Source organism: Temnothorax nylanderi, unplaced genomic scaffold (genome assembly GCF_030848795.1).
Source record: "Temnothorax nylanderi isolate EJ_2023f unplaced genomic scaffold, tnyl_v1.0 TNYL_tig0184_pilon, whole genome shotgun sequence".
Lineage (NCBI taxonomy): Eukaryota > Metazoa > Arthropoda > Insecta > Hymenoptera > Formicidae > Temnothorax > Temnothorax nylanderi.
The window spans coordinates 299,830-316,840 of NW_027249246.1; the positions used below are offsets into that span (position 1 = coordinate 299,830).

A 17,011-nucleotide genomic window follows, 5' to 3' on the forward strand; every position below is an offset into this window, starting at 1 on the left:
TTTAATAATGTAGCAATTATTTTTTTATAATGTGACAACTATTTTTCTAAAGAAAGGATCATAAATATCAATAGATCAAAGATCACAGTTGATTAGAGGAAACAATTATGGCTGTTGAACTTTCTTAAGGCAACTATTTACTTTTTTTGGGAAGGATGGAACTTACTGGCTAAATATCTGGATCCCATGCTCATACTGGAAAGCTGTGATGACGCAGCTTTGGAAGCATGACATTCAGTTGGCTTTTCACTCATCAACTTAACTCTCATTTTAATGTACCGATGAATGATTTCTTGAGAAATGTTGTGACATTGAAGATTTAAAGGAGAAGTGGGAGAAATTGTTACAGTACATACTTTATCTTCTAAAAATTTCAGCAAGTTACACTTTAAGGTATGCAAAGAGGTCTCAATAGCCATAATTTTTTCCTCAACGCTCAAAAGTAACTCGAATACATCATTGAATACCTCAAAAAGAGCACCATCTTTAAAATTGGTCATACGATTAAATTTCCCATATCTATGTGGTTCAGAGGAGTTGTGTCTACAAGCCTGAAGACATGCATTGCAGTCTCTGAATGATGGCTTCTCTTCTCGCAGTTTATTTACAATATATCCACAAACTCTATAAAATACATATTTATCATTTTCTGGAATGTTCTCAAGACCATAAAAAACTTGAGCTGAGAGACATGCAAGAATGATTTCTTCCTCTTCATCAAGAGATGGAGAATTAAGTGACCGAATATCTTCGGATATTTTCATGTTTTCTGCATCTAATAAATTCAGCAATTCAGATCGATCATCAAGATCATAGGAGGACTTAGAATTGTGCTTCATGAATTGACTAATACTGCAAGTTTTCAAACGTTGCTTGAACTGTAGTGCGGATGGATTGGGGCGCTTGTAACAAATGGCTGAAAGCAAGTTCTCACAAATATCACTTGTGAAACGGCCAGGCAAGAAAAAGTCCAAACCAACTTCGTCCAAGTAAAAAGTGCTTAGGTCTAAAATACAGAGTGTAGCAGCTTTGACTCCTGTTTGACAGGGTTTCCACTCATGACCAACTTTCATTGTTTGGAATACATCCATAGTTAAATTTAAATTACAAACTGTAGCTGCAAATGCCTCAGGATTTTTCCTCCCAAGTCCTTGAATTGGAATGCGAGCTGTCATATTTTTAAACCACGTGTATACTATCTTAATGAACCATGCCGTTGTCCTCATCTCAGACTCACCATTTGGTAGGTATGACAAGAAATTAAGTGCTGCAGCAACACGTGGATTAAAGATTCTGGAAGCATTTCCGACCTTCATCTTTCCAAAATGATTCATTAATAAATAATCTTCTGAAAGACCAGGTGCTAACTTCCATCGCATATTTTCTTGAAATTTGCAAAGCGTTTTCAAATGATCTAATTTAACCCAGTTAGAAGGAAGCTGGAATTCAGTAACGAATTGCTGAGCAATAAAAATTTCTTTATTGCTTCGCAGCATTTCTGCAATATTTTTATAGATGTGTACGGGATCTGGCATAATGTAAAGTTTCATATTTGGATCTATTGGATGAGGTACCCAAACTTTATTAGAATGCGGACCTACATTAATACCAAAAGCTGTCCAGACGCTGCGATTTCCCATGTCAGACACAATTGCTTGTACCACTAAACCAACATCATGGCACTTTTTAATAATTCCAATCAGTATTTTTTTTACTGTTTCAGCACAAAAACTATTTCCTGTCAACTCATAACAAACTGTCTGTTTCCACCTCTTAGCGACACCTCCTAAGATAAATGTCATTGCTTTTGTAGCTTTGCTGCTAAAAGCGGTCTTGGAGATTTTTTCGCGTTCTTTCTCAATTAATATGGGATCATTATTAAATCGAGCTTTGTATTCTTTTTTCATTCTGGGCTTTGCTGCTGGAACAGTGCAGTATCCTATATAAGTATTAGTCGATGTGTCAAATTCAAGAGCCTCTTTTATGGATATCTCGTCAAATGATAACATGCAATGTTTATGAAGGGATGCCATGTTATTAATTTTTGCAGGCAATACTTGAAAAATTTCTTGTAATATGCCAGGAGAAAATTTTAGATGCTGCATTCTGTTTTGCAATACTCTAATGCATGGAAGAGGCATCTGAGTGTTAGAAATTAATTCATAGCCAACTGTGCTTGATGCAAAATGGATTCTCAGAGCCTTTAGGACTGTTTTATCGCTCCATTTCACACCTCTCAGATGACCACCTTTACTGAGAGCGTCTAATTGATCATTTTCAAATCTTTTTGAAGTATGGAAGCATAGATTTTTGTACCTTTTCTGCGTTCTATGTAGCTTATTTTTCAAATTGTCTCTGTCACGTTTAATACAGTTCAAGGCATGTCTAAGCTCAGAATTTTCTTTCATAATTTTGTTAAACTTGTCTAAATTGCAAGGGTCTTCGAGATCAAGATGATTGTAAGACGGCAATTCTACCAAAGAATCAGGTATAGGAATAGTTTCTATGCTGGATATTTGATCATCTCTTGCTTCAAGACAAACTGCTAATGACGATTCAGTGTTTGTGTTTGGAGGTGAAAATAATTGTTCATCTCTTGCTTCAAGACAAACTGCTGATAACGATTCAGTGTTTGTGTTTGGAGGTGAAAATAATTGTTCATCTCTTGCTTCAAGACAAACTGCTAATGACGATTCAGTGTTTGTGTTTGGAGGTGAAAATAATTGTTCATCTTTTGCTTCAATACTAGTTTTTGCTAATGATGATTCAAAGTTTGAGTCTGGAGGTAAACTTGCTACTTGATCAAATGCATTAGATCTGCTATAATAATCATGCTCTACAAATACTTTTTTCATTGGACAAAAATCAGTGTGGTCCACATTGGATTCTTTTGATGGACGGCCTCTTTTTCGTTGCAGTCTATTTGTGGGGACACTGTTCTCCTTATCGAGGGTAGGGCAACGGCAAAACACTGTTGGAACAGCATTTTTCTTAAGTTTTGTCCTGTCGTTATTCACCCATTCGTCTGATGTAAAATGCACCTGTGAAAGGGAAACATTCGAGAGGGCTCGTTTTACCTATATTGTCTAGAGTCCCTCTAATAAGAGTCTGGTCAAGAGATAATCTTAGCCAAATTCTGCGAGAGAGACAGCAATATTACAGAGGGAGAGAGGGAAACTTTGTACTATCACGCATGCGCAGTTGGCTAAGATGCGTGTACACAGCCAATCATATGAGCGGAAAGTGCGGACCAATCAAAAGTGGCTATCTCTTGGCCAGACTCTTATTAGAGGGACTTTAATATTACCGATTGCCAACTGCTTCGTTTGCGATCTCTTATTTTGCGAAAGAACACATATGATATTAATGCACGCATATACACATTGCACAAATGACATTATCACGCACACATAACTTTATTGCACATACACATTATACACATAAAATAAAAAAATTATATTAACACTTGTTAGCACAAAATACACTTGAACATATTGCACATATACACATTGTACACATAAAATAAGAAAATTATATTAACACTTAGCACAAAATACACTTGAACATATTGCACACATACACATTGTACATAACTATATACTCTTTGATTAAAAGTACAGATTTGTATTTGATTTCTTTGAATTCCATGATGGAATCTTTAATCAATCTAATATAAATATAAATACATGCATCCGAAGCACCGGGCAATATGGGTTGGATCTCGCTTTGCATAAAAAAATTATTATTAATAATTAATTAATAATAATAAAAATAAAGATAAATAATAAGAGTAATAATATTAATAATAATAATAATTATTATTATTAATATTATTATTATTATATTAATATTTTATATTCATTGATTTATTAATTATAACATATTTATATTTATATTTATATTTTTTTATATATTTACATTTATTTTTATATTTATATTTTTTTATATATTAGTTTTTTATATATTATATATTATATATTTTATATTATATATATATTATATATATATATTATATATTTTATATATTAGTTTTTTATATATTATATTAGTTGTTGTTTTACTATTTATTTATTTACTTATATTTATTTAAAATATTTATTTATTTAGTAAAAGCAAAGGAGATAGTTTACCTGACAGAGATAGGAATTAATAGAAAATTTGTAGTTTGATCTATTGATGTTCAAAATCCATAATTTTTGAGTTTCAGTGTTAGAAGGAAACCTTTTCATAACATAACTGTCTGATCTATTTGAGCAGTTTAATGCACAACACAATGCCATGATCAGGAATAGTAGGAATTACTAATAAGCAAGGAGTATAGAAATAGATTACGGAAATGTTAAAATTAGAGAATAAATTTAGATTACGGAATGTAAGATTAGAGGTAGATATAGGATAGATATATACTTTTTAAAAAGTTTTTAAACTCCAATGAATAACGAAGACAGAATATGTTTGTATCGATTTGTGTTGCTTGCTGAAAAAAATAAGATATGTATATATGTAAGATATAAATAAAGACAAAATTGACAAAATATATATATTTATTACAAAATAAAATATTACAAACATTAGAAAATGTTTATATTGCACCTTTTCAGGAGATTACTTTCTAACAATAAATCAGATGATTTATAATTCACTGCTTGACCATTTAATTTGTTCGTGGTATTCTTGATTTTTCGTTCAGACTTTCTATGTCCCTATTAATATAAAATAATGATATTATTTAAAAATATTTTCAAAAATACATAAATAGATATTAAACAAGTTCAAATCATGTTAGACAAAATCTAATACAAACAAAAATTTACCTCTTCCTTTTTCCTCAATCTTTTTTGTCGTATCGTTTTCAATTTATATAGCAAAAAATATATTTTTCTCGTAAACTTGCGGTTATGCCTGTCATACTGTCATCTTTTTATGGGCTGACGTTATGCAAGTATGTGCTTATGAAAAGAATAAAGCATGCAATTCACGCGAGCCAATCAGCACTTAGATCAACTATTGCGCCCCTCGTATCTAGAGGCCCTCTAGATAGTTCCCATAACGTTGATCTTGCTGCATATTTTTAAGAAATAATGCTAATTTTAAACTTAAGTAATATATGTTCTATATGATGTTTTAAATATATTTGTTGAAATATGATAATAAATTTTTCACTACTTTGATATATTATTTTCTTTTGTCGTCTTTTATGTATCTATTGCGTATATAGCTAACGTGTATACATTGATATACAAATTTATATTGTATTGTATGTTACTTCTTTAACGACATATAGGGGCTGTGTCCCTTGATTCACATAGTTATCTAATTTCTTTGTTCTTATTTTACACTAGATAATGATAATGATGAAGATGCAGATTATATACCTTCAGAACAAAGTTCTTTAGACAGTGAATCTCCACAAAACCACGCGCCGGTTGTTAACCAGACTAAATCTTCTATTTCAAGTTTTGATACTTCAAATACGAATGTTGTTGGTACATCAGCATGTAACGATGAGGTCATGTATGTGGAAAACTCCAACACGAAATCAAGGAAACGATACTATTGCACTTTTTGTATGAAGCCACAATCACAGCTTCCACGACATTTAGAGACAGTACACCGTGACGAGCCGGAAGTGAAAAAGTTTGCCGTTCTGTCTAAAAAAGACCCAGAAAGGAAGAAAATAATAGATGACATTTGAAAGGCTGGTACCTTCAAATTTAACACGAACCCAAAATTTAATACTGGGCAATTAATTGTGTGTGGACGTCCAAATAAAAAAGCCAATAAGGCTGCTACAGATTTCATTGCCTGTGTAAAATGTAAAGACTTTTTTGCAAAAAGCAGTATCCGACATCATTCACGAGTTTGCATTAAAAAGGATTTTCGAAGAAATAAGACTATTATGATTATGGGCAGGCAAATTACAGGCAGAATACATCCACTTGCAAATGAGACTTTAAGAAAAACTGTGTTTCACGTTATGCGAGATGATCTAGTAACACGTATTATAAGATATGACAAATTACTGATCTTATATGGTAACAAGTTGTATGTAAAATATAAGGCGCAACACCAGCACGACATGATTCGTGCACGTCTACGTCTTCTTGGCCGTTTTCTATTAGTACTGAAAGAGATAAATAAAAAGATAGAAGATTTTCAATCGATATATTATCCCCAAATATACGACGACTGCATTTCTGCGATTAACGAAGTTGCAGGATATGATAATGAGAAACAACTTTATGCAACTCCTGCAGTAGAGGCTAACTTGTCAACTCTCATTAAACATAGGAAATCTTCTTGTAATGGAATGCATCAAAAAACAAGATGAAGAGAAAAAGAAATTAGTTAAAGACTTCTTAAAATTATTAGTAGTAGATATTGGTACCAGCGTAAATAGGACTGTTTTCGAAACGCAATCGGCGCATAAAAGGCATAAGAAAGTAAATCTGCCGTCACTGGAAGATATTAAAAAATTGCACACATATTTGGTAAAAAGAAGGACTGAAGCTTATGCGGCATTAAAAGAATTTTTTACATATGAGAAATGGATCTCTTTAGCAGAAGTGACATTGACTTCGATTCATGTTTTTAATAGACGACGTGCAGGAGAAATCGAACGAGCATACATAGAAGATTTTGAAAATTATGAAAAAGTAAATAAAAATATGTACAGTGACATATACAAGTCATTATCCGTAGAAGACAGAAAAATTGCTGAGAAATATGTCCGATTTTGTATCAGAGGGAGGTTGGGACGTAAAGTGCCCGTACTATTGTCAAACGATCTCCTTGACTGTATTATTTTAATATTGAAATATCGCCAGGAAGCTAAAATACCAAAAAAGAATCCATATATTTTTGGACTACCTTCTATCAACAAAACTAGATACCGATATTTAAGGGCTTGTATCTTAATGCGTAAAGGACCTCGCACAAAAAAGCTGCGAAATGGCTCCCAGTCGATTTGGCTGAAATTTGAATATGATGTAGTTAATGTTGTCCTGATCAAATGTCTCATAGGGCTGGAAGACCAATAATGGCTAGTTTTTGAGATATTCGACTCCAAACATTGAGAAAATAGATGTTTTAGCGTATGTATATAGCTTTAATATATACGAATTGCATGTGTATTCGTGTGCGCTCGCGCGCATGCAGGTGTGTGCGTATGTGTGTGGGTCGGTGGTTGTGTGTGTGTGTGTGTGTGTGTGTGTGTGTGTGTGTGTATGTGTGTGCCCTGCTCTCGGCGTAACCCAGGATCAACGACGTGGACGTAGCAGGAAGCTGATCCCTTCGGGGTGTTGGTTTAAAGTGAGTAATCCCCTAACCTTTCACGTGTGTGTGTGTGTGTGTGTGTGTGTGTATGGGTGTGTGTGTGTGCGTATGCGCGCCCGCGCGGGCGCGCGTGTGGAACTTCTAATTAAGGCACGTGTCTATTCCTTGGAAGTGGTCGGTTGCCTGCATCAGCGACGGTTTGAATTAGTGTAGTTGACGGATATTTTATGTGCTCTTTGTTTCTAGCATAACCCAAATACCACAAAACGCTACATATGTGAGCACAAGTACCCAGTGTACGAGTACCAGACTTGCAGGTACAATAATATCCTAATATTGGTGACAGCTCCTCGTCTATGTTTTCGTCCATACCATCGTCTATCTCATTATCATCGATGGATTTATATGAAATCCAAAGTTGATATTTCGTCGCATTACGAAACCTAGAATAAACTCTCACTCTCAGTAATCCTGGCTGTGGAAGACGGTTTGCATCACGTAACATGTCGATTTGGAATTGCTCATCGTTGTTTCGTTGTACGTTGTCCTGAATGTATGAGGGTGCTAGTTTTATTTGATAAACACCAACCGTTAAATTCTTAAGGTATTCAATGTCTAGCATTGGAAAGTCTATTAACTGCCCCTCATTTATTGGTACCCATCGTTGAGCATTTTTGGTTCTCAGATTTTGAACCTCAACAAGAGCTTGTACAACGTTCGGTTCTCTCGCTTTTTCGAACATACGATTAGCTCTTTCTACGTCAGCTCCTTCCATATGGATAGTGGGATGATATCTATTTATGATAGCACCTGCTATTTTACAAAAATCACCAATATTAGGAACATGATGCATCGGTACTGTTTGCTGTAGGAATTTGAATATTAGCTTTAAGTGTCCGTTTCTGGCTTCTACAATCCACCTTTGTTTTGTGACAAGACGGGAGTCATTTGCATCTTCTGTCGTGAGTTGGGCTTCATTTCGTGGAAGAAGTGCTGGCATCTTCCATGTGATGCCCAAACGCCTCAGAAGTTCAATTGCATCCCTATAACCTCTATCAAGTATGACAATAGGAGCTTTCCAGCAAGCGACACAAGTCGACACGAGCATTGTTCTATCTTTCTTTTTTGGTAATGAGTAACAAAGATAAAACGATACTTGTGTCGACTTGTGTCGCTTGCTGGAAAGCTCCCAATATCATCTTCTTGGAACCATCTTAACATCCTTTCGGCGTCTCTATCAAATTCATTTTGCAGTATCGCAGCGTCATTATTGCGACTGTCAGAGAAGTACGGCCCCTGTATATCTAAAATATAACCATCAGGAGCAACTATCAATACTGGTTTGATTAAGTGTCGACCTTTGTGAACGCAATATGACTGTCGAAGAGCTCTGAAATAACTACTTTTCTGTATATATATGTACGTACCATCAATGCATGTAATTACTCTAGGAGTTTGTGGTTCCGAATTATACAACTGATTGGCAAAATCGGTTACATGTCTATCGATATAATCTTGTCTCGTTATAGCGTCAAATCCTATATTCTGTGGTACAAAACGAATCATTAAAGATTTTCGCACTGTCTCAACAGCCATACTTGTTGCCTGCCTACTCGAGTAATGAAACATAACTTTGAGAAACTCATCTGACAAACCATGACGAATTTTACATAAGAACATAAGAAGGTCCTTTTTATATACATATCTATTACCACCAGGACAAGAAACTGCATCACAAAACGTGAACAATTCTTGGAATTGTTGTTTGTTTATAGGATACAGACATTGAAATTCATTATCCGAAAGATTATTTTCATCCAATATTTTTGTTTGATTTGCCACGTCACGAAGTTCTTGCAAAAAAGCTTGAAGATAATAACCTCTGATTACATAGGGCCTGTTGATGAAATGTAAACCTTGTACAAGCGGCCCGAGAAGCACACCATCGTCGTTCAAATGATGTTGACAAGATCTTACGTTTTCTGGGATAAAAATATTGTGTGAAATGAAAACATCTACTTTACATTTAACTGATAATCTATTCAAATTATCAGTTCTATCACATATAATACAAGTGCTACTTCGTGTCTGTGTTAACACATTTAATCTTAAACAGGCAGGATCTTTCTCCATAGCAACAATCTCGTCACAAATCGATTGATTGCAGTTGGTACATATTTTTGTCATACAAGTTACTTCTAACGCTGGTCTTTGGAAACCATCTCGTCGAATGATAGCAATTTCTCTTTTGGCAGCATTATTATCTCCATCAATTCGAGTCATCATACGGGGCACGAATCTTCCATCGCAAACGTAACAACGTAGAAGATTTCTAAATGCCATTATTGTAAAAGATGTACAATATTACAGTAGGATACGAGTTTTACGAAGCTGTTATGTGTTTCACAATGTACACACTGAAGACTGACAAGAAAATATGCAGAATAAAAGTTTTAAAGACTTAATGTTACATACGTATTAATGTACTTACCAAAATAAACTATATAATAAGACAGAAAGCCAATATCGATTCCAGTCTGAATTTTGCCGTCGTTTAGTATCTTTTATAGTGCTATTCCGCTTCGGGAAACTGTAAAACATGAGACCTGAAAGAAAATCTGGGAGAGCGAATTCGCATCCTTCAAAATGACATACGCGATATAAAAAACATACAGCTGAGCCGCGTTCATCATCATTGGTTTATAAGCTCCGGATTTGAAAATAATTAAGCAGCATGAAAGTCGAACCGAAACACTCGAAGTGTGAAGAAGTTCCACTTACTTCAAGTAGCCCAGAGAGCGCTAGTACTTGAAGTAAGTAGTACTTGAAGTAAGTGGAACTTCTTCACACTTCGAGTGTTTCGGTTCGACTTTCTTGCTGCTTAATTATTTTCAAATCCGGAGCTTATAAACCAATGATGATGAACGCGGCTCAGCTGTATGTTTTTTATATCGCGTATGTCATTTTGAAGGATGCGAATTCGCTCTCCCAGATTTTCTTTCAGGTCTCATGTTTTACAGTTTCCCGAAGCGGAATAGCACTATAAAAGATACTAAACGACGGCAAAATTCAGACTGGAATCGATATTGGCTTTCTGTCTTATTATATAGTTTATTTTGGTAAGTACATTAATACGTATGTAACATTAAGTCTTTAAAACTTTTATTCTGCATATTTTCTTGTCAGTCTTCAGTGTGTACATTGTGAAACACATAACAGCTTCGTAAAACTCGTATCCTACTGTAATATTGTACATCTTTTACAATAATGGCATTTAGAAATCTTCTACGTTGTTACGTTTGCGATGGAAGATTCGTGCCCCGTATGATGACTCGAATTGATGGAGATAATAATGCTGCCAAAAGAGAAATTGCTATCATTCGACGAGATGGTTTCCAAAGACCAGCGTTAGAAGTAACTTGTATGACAAAAATATGTACCAACTGCAATCAATCGATTTGTGACGAGATTGTTGCTATGGAGAAAGATCCTGCCTGTTTAAGATTAAATGTGTTAACACAGACACGAAGTAGCACTTGTATTATATGTGATAGAACTGATAATTTGAATAGATTATCAGTTAAATGTAAAGTAGATGTTTTCATTTCACACAATATTTTTATCCCAGAAAACGTAAGATCTTGTCAACATCATTTGAACGACGATGGTGTGCTTCTCGGGCCGCTTGTACAAGGTTTACATTTCATCAACAGGCCCTATGTAATCAGAGGTTATTATCTTCAAGCTTTTTTGCAAGAACTTCGTGACGTGGCAAATCAAACAAAAATATTGGATGAAAATAATCTTTCGGATAATGAATTTCAATGTCTGTATCCTATAAACAAACAACAATTCCAAGAATTGTTCACGTTTTGTGATGCAGTTTCTTGTCCTGGTGGTAATAGATATGTATATAAAAAGGACCTTCTTATGTTCTTATGTAAAATTCGTCATGGTTTGTCAGATGAGTTTCTCAAAGTTATGTTTCATTACTCGAGTAGGCAGGCAACAAGTATGGCTGTTGAGACAGTGCGAAAATCTTTAATGATTCGTTTTGTACCACAGAATATAGGATTTGACGCTATAACGAGACAAGATTATATCGATAGACATGTAACCGATTTTGCCAATCAGTTGTATAATTCGGAACCACAAACTCCTAGAGTAATTACATGCATTGATGGTACGTACATATATATACAGAAAAGTAGTTATTTCAGAGCTCTTCGACAGTCATATTGCGTTCACAAAGGTCGACACTTAATCAAACCAGTATTGATAGTTGCTCCTGATGGTTATATTTTAGATATACAGGGGCCGTACTTCTCTGACAGTCGCAATAATGACGCTGCGATACTGCAAAATGAATTTGATAGAGACGCCGAAAGGATGTTAAGATGGTTCCAAGAAGATGATATTGGGAGCTTTCCAGCAAGCGACACAAGTCGACACAAGTATCGTTTTATCTTTGTTACTCATTACCAAAAAAGAAAGATAGAACAATGCTCGTGTCGACTTGTGTCGCTTGCTGGAAAGCTCCTATTGTCATACTTGATAGAGGTTATAGGGATGCAATTGAACTTCTGAGGCGTTTGGGCATCACATGGAAGATGCCAGCACTTCTTCCACGAAATGAAGCCCAACTCACGACAGAAGATGCAAATGACTCCCGTCTTGTCACAAAACAAAGGTGGATTGTAGAAGCCAGAAACGGACACTTAAAGCTAATATTCAAATTCCTACAGCAAACAGTACCGATGCATCATGTTCCTAATATTGGTGATTTTTGTAAAATAGCAGGTGCTATCATAAATAGATATCATCCCACTATCCATATGGAAGGAGCTGACGTAGAAAGAGCTAATCGTATGTTCGAAAAAGCGAGAGAACCGAACGTTGTACAAGCTCTTGTTGAGGTTCAAAATCTGAGAACCAAAAACGCTCAACGATGGGTACCAATAAATGAGGGGCAGTTAATAGACTTTCCAATGCTAGACATTGAATACCTTAAGAATTTAACGGTTGGTGTTTATCAAATAAAACTAGCACCCTCATACATTCAGGACAACGTACAACGAAACAACGATGAGCAATTCCAAATCGACATGTTACGTGATGCAAACCGTCTTCCACAGCCAGGATTACTGAGAGTGAGAGTTTATTCTAGGTTTCGTAATGCGACGAAATATCAACTTTGGATTTCATATAAATCCATCGATGATAATGAGATAGACGATGGTATGGACGAAAACATAGACGAGGAGCTGTCACCAATATTAGGATATTATTGTACCTGCAAGTCTGGTACTCGTACACTGGGTACTTGTGCTCACATATGTAGCGTTTTGTGGTATTTGGGTTATGCTAGAAACAAAGAGCACATAAAATATCCGTCAACTACACTAATTCAAACCGTCGCTGATGCAGGCAACCGACCACTTCCAAGGAATAGACACGTGCCTTAATTAGAAGTTCCACACGCGCGCCCGCGCGGGCGCGCATACGCACACACACACACCCATACACACACACACACACACACACACACACACACACACACACACACACACACACACACACACACACACACACACACACACACGTGAAAGGTTAGGGGAATACTCACTTTAAACCAACACCCCGAAGGGATCAGCTTCCTGCTACGTCCACGTCGTTGATCCTGGGTTACGCCGAGAGCAGGGCACACACATACACACACACACACACACACACACACACACACAACCACCGACCCACACACATACGCACACACCTGCATGCGCGCGAGCGCACACGAATACACATGCAATTCGTATATATTAAAGCTATATACATACGCTAAAACATCTATTTTCTCAATGTTGGAGTCGAATATCTCAAAAACTAGCCATTATTGGTCTTCCAGCCCTATGAGACATTTGATCAGGACAACATTAACTACATCATATTCAAATTTCAGCCAAATCGACTGGGAGCCATTTCGCAGCCTTTTTGTGCGAGGTCCTTTGCAAGAGAGTGCAATGCAAGCCAGTCAACAACTTTACGCGGAACAACATTACGAAAACATATAGCTACACATTGCATTCAACTCAATCTCAATGACATTGATGTTTCGGATCTAGCCAACTTTATGGGCCATGCTGATAAAATCCATAGAGAACACTATCGACAGCCACAGGCAAGTAGAGATATACTCAAAATCTCTCAATATTTAGAAGCTGTGCAAGGAGATGAACAGGATGCGAGTAATGATTCTGCATCGGACAACGAGTCTGAAAAGGAAAATAACTCAAAAGAAAAGATTAATATTAATACCAGTGATGAAGCAGGTATTATTATCTATATGATGTTTAAGTCGTTATATAGGACATTGAAATTATAATTAATAAATATTAATATAATTAACATTTACATGTTTTACATCGTTTTTGTAAGGTAGTCCGTACGATGACAAACCGATCTAGATACAATTATCTCTATGTTTATATTGGTCACGCGAGAAGTAACACGAAGTTTAGTTATAAGGCGTTGGTACTCATGTAAGGCGTAGGGCTCCGAGACGCTCACCACTTATACCACAGACAGAGGGTTCTCGTCCTTGGTACCGCACGCGAAAGGTTTACTCTATCACATATATATATATATACTAGCTGATTACCCGGGCTTCGCCCCGGAGAACATATGTAATAAGACACACAAATAGTCTCTCTCTCTCTCTCTCTCTCTCTCTCTCTCTCTCTCTCTCTCTCATCTCTCTCTCTCTCTCATCTCTCTCTCTCTCTCTCTCCTCTCTCTCTCTCTCTCTCTCTCTCTCTCTCCTCTCTCTCCTCTCTCTCTCTCTCTCTCTCTCTCTCCTCTCTCTCCTCTCTCTCTCCTCTCTCTCTCCTCTCTCTCCTCTCTCTCTCTCTCTCTCTCCTCTCTCTCTCTCTCTCTCTCTCCTCTCTCTCTCTCTCCTCTCTCTCGTCTCTTATCTCTCTCCCTCTCTCTCTCATAATCTCTCTCTCTCTCCTCCCTCTCTCCCTTCCTCCTCCTCCTCTCCCCTCTCCCCCTCCATCCACCCTCGTCTCTCTCTCTCTCTCTCTCTCCCTCTCCCCCTCCCTCTCTCCTCCCTCTCCCTCCTTCCTCTCCCTCTCCCTCTCCCTCTCCCTCCTCCCTATCGCCTCTCCCTCCTCCCTCTCCCCTCTACTCCCTCTCTACTCTCCGCTCTCGCCCTCCCTCTCCTCTTTCCTCATCCTCTCTCTCTCTCGCCTTCCCCTCTCTCTTCTCCCTCTCTCCCTCTCCTAACTCCTCCTCTCCTCTCCTCTTCTCTCTCTCTCCCTTTCTCTTTCTCATCCCTCTCTCTCTCCTTCTCTCTCCTCCTCTCTCTCTCCCCTTCTCTCTCTCCTCTCTCTCTCCCCTCTCCCCTCCTCTCTCCCTCCTCTCTTCTCTCCCTCTTCTTCTCTCCTCTCTCTCTCCCTCTCTCTCTCCCCTCTACCCCTACTTCATGTATAATTCTTTGAAATTCAATCAATTATTTCCCAAAAAATTGGAAAAATTGTAAAAACCGGTTTCCAAAAAGATCAATAACAAAAATAGTACACTTTATAACACTTCCCGGGAAATTCTACCCCTACTTCATATACAATTCTTTAAAATTCGGTCAATTAATTCCCGAAAAATTGAAAAAATTTTGGTACCGGCTTCCAAAAAGATCGGTAACGAAAAATTATACACTTTATAGCACTCCCCGGAAAATTCTACCCCTGTTTAATCTATAATTCTTTGAGATTCGGTCAATTATTTCCCGAAAAATTAGAAGAATTGGAAAAAACCGGTTTCCAGAAAATCGGTAACAAAAAACTATACACATAGTGGCACTCCCCGGAAAATTCTACCCCTATTTCATATAATTTTGGTAGAAATTTGATCTATAATTCTTTGAGATTCGGCAATTATTTCTCAAAAAATTAGAAAAATTAAAAAAACCGGTTTCCAGGAAATCGGTAACGAAAAACTATACACTCTATAACACTCCCCGGGAAATTCTACCCCTATTTCATATACTTTTGGTAAAAATTCGGTCGAATAGTTCAAGAGTGTATAAAGGACATACATACATACATACATACATACATTCATTTTTATATATATATAGATTATACTCACACATTATACTCGTTCTACGTTTGCAATTAAATAATAATTAATAGTAGCCGCAAGTTTATTTCGTCCTCCAACAATTAATTGGTAGCAGAACGTGGTTGCAAAAAACAATCCCAGTTTATCGAAACGAGGCTAAGAAAAGGCAACGTACGAGGAACGTGAGTGAAGGAGCAATGGCGGACAAAACAGCCTTGCCCACAATCCCGTTACTGAGGGGAGATAATTATTTTCACTGGCGAGTTAAAATGGAATCCGTCTTGCAGTTAAAAAGACTGCTGAGTGCCATAAACATTGATAGGCCAGTGGGAGACGATAAGAAGAGAGAGCAGGCGGAATGGGACGAGAAAAATGCTGACGCCGTAGCGTGCATACGGCTATCGTTGAGTGACGAACAAGTATTGCAGTTCGCTACCGTATGGAATGCAATACTCGACGCGTACACGGGACCAGCGGAAGACCGAGCGATTGATGCTGGAGAGGAACTCCGGAACATCAGAATGACGGATGACGAAACGGTCAGCGAGTACATAAGCCGTGCACGAGGACTAGCGGTAAAATGCAATGCAGCCGGTTTACGCGTATCCGATCGTCAGCTCGTTTACAACGTCGTCAGGAGACTTCACCAAAGATTCAGCCAAACCCGTGAGATCCTAAAAACTCAGAGGGAAAAGAAGTTAGACGAAGTCCAGGAAATCCTCAAGGAGAAAGAAAGGGACATGCAGAAGAAGAATGTAGGAGAAAGTCAGGAGAAAGCGTACACGGCACGTGATCGCAAGAAGAAATACAACAATAAGAAGACATGCTTTGTTTGCGGGAAGCTGGGTCACGTGGCGAAAGACTGTTACCATCGGAAGGACAGACAAGGACAAACCCCCGAAAATCGTGGTAAACACACGAACGATAATAAGGGTAACAACTGTAAGAGAGCGGAATACGTGTCCGACCAAAAGGTAGATGCCGTTAATTTTCAAACTTTTAACGTTAATACATGTCCGATACTTAAAGATAACGATTGGATTATAGACAGTGGTTGTACGTCGCATATGACTAATGATAAGAAGAATTTTGTAACGTTTAAATCGATTAATGGTAAAGTTTATTTAGCCGGTCGACAAAATGTCATAAAGTTAAAAAGAATAGGCTCTATAAAACTTAAAGTGCGAAATGATATGGATATACCAAATTATGTAATAATGCACGATGTTATATACGTTCCTAATTTGCGTAATAATTTGCTGTCTGTAATGAAATTAATGGACCATGAATTAAAGGTTAACTTTGTAGATCACGAAGTAAAAATTAGTAAAAAGGATAGTAGTGAAATCATCGCCATAGGAGAACGAGTGAATGATCATTTTGTAATTAACATGAGTCCATGGTCAGGTGCTAATGATGATTATGAATGTTACAGTGCTGGAGCGGATAATAGTATTGTTAATGCGATGGCTCATGAAAAATTTTCGGGAAATGTCGACTATTTGTGGCATCGTAGACTGGGTCACATAAACAACGAATACATGCAGAGACTAGTAAAGAAAAATATTGCGATTGGAGTAAGTAACAACATAAAAAATGTTATATGCGATGCGTGCAA

At 37.0% G+C, this 17,011-nt stretch overlaps 1 protein-coding gene across 1 annotated transcript; it reads left to right on the forward strand.

The window, feature by feature from the left end:
- The first annotated feature begins 6,668 nt into the window (after positions 1-6,668).
- LOC139778473 (uncharacterized) lies at positions 6,669-13,739 on the forward strand. Its single transcript, XM_071716405.1, has 3 exons — positions 6,669-6,924; positions 13,278-13,604; positions 13,711-13,739. Exons 1-3 carry the CDS (start codon positions 6,669-6,671, stop codon positions 13,737-13,739), a joined length of 612 nt encoding a protein of 203 aa, XP_071572506.1.
- Positions 13,740-17,011: the final 3,272 nt, after the last annotated feature.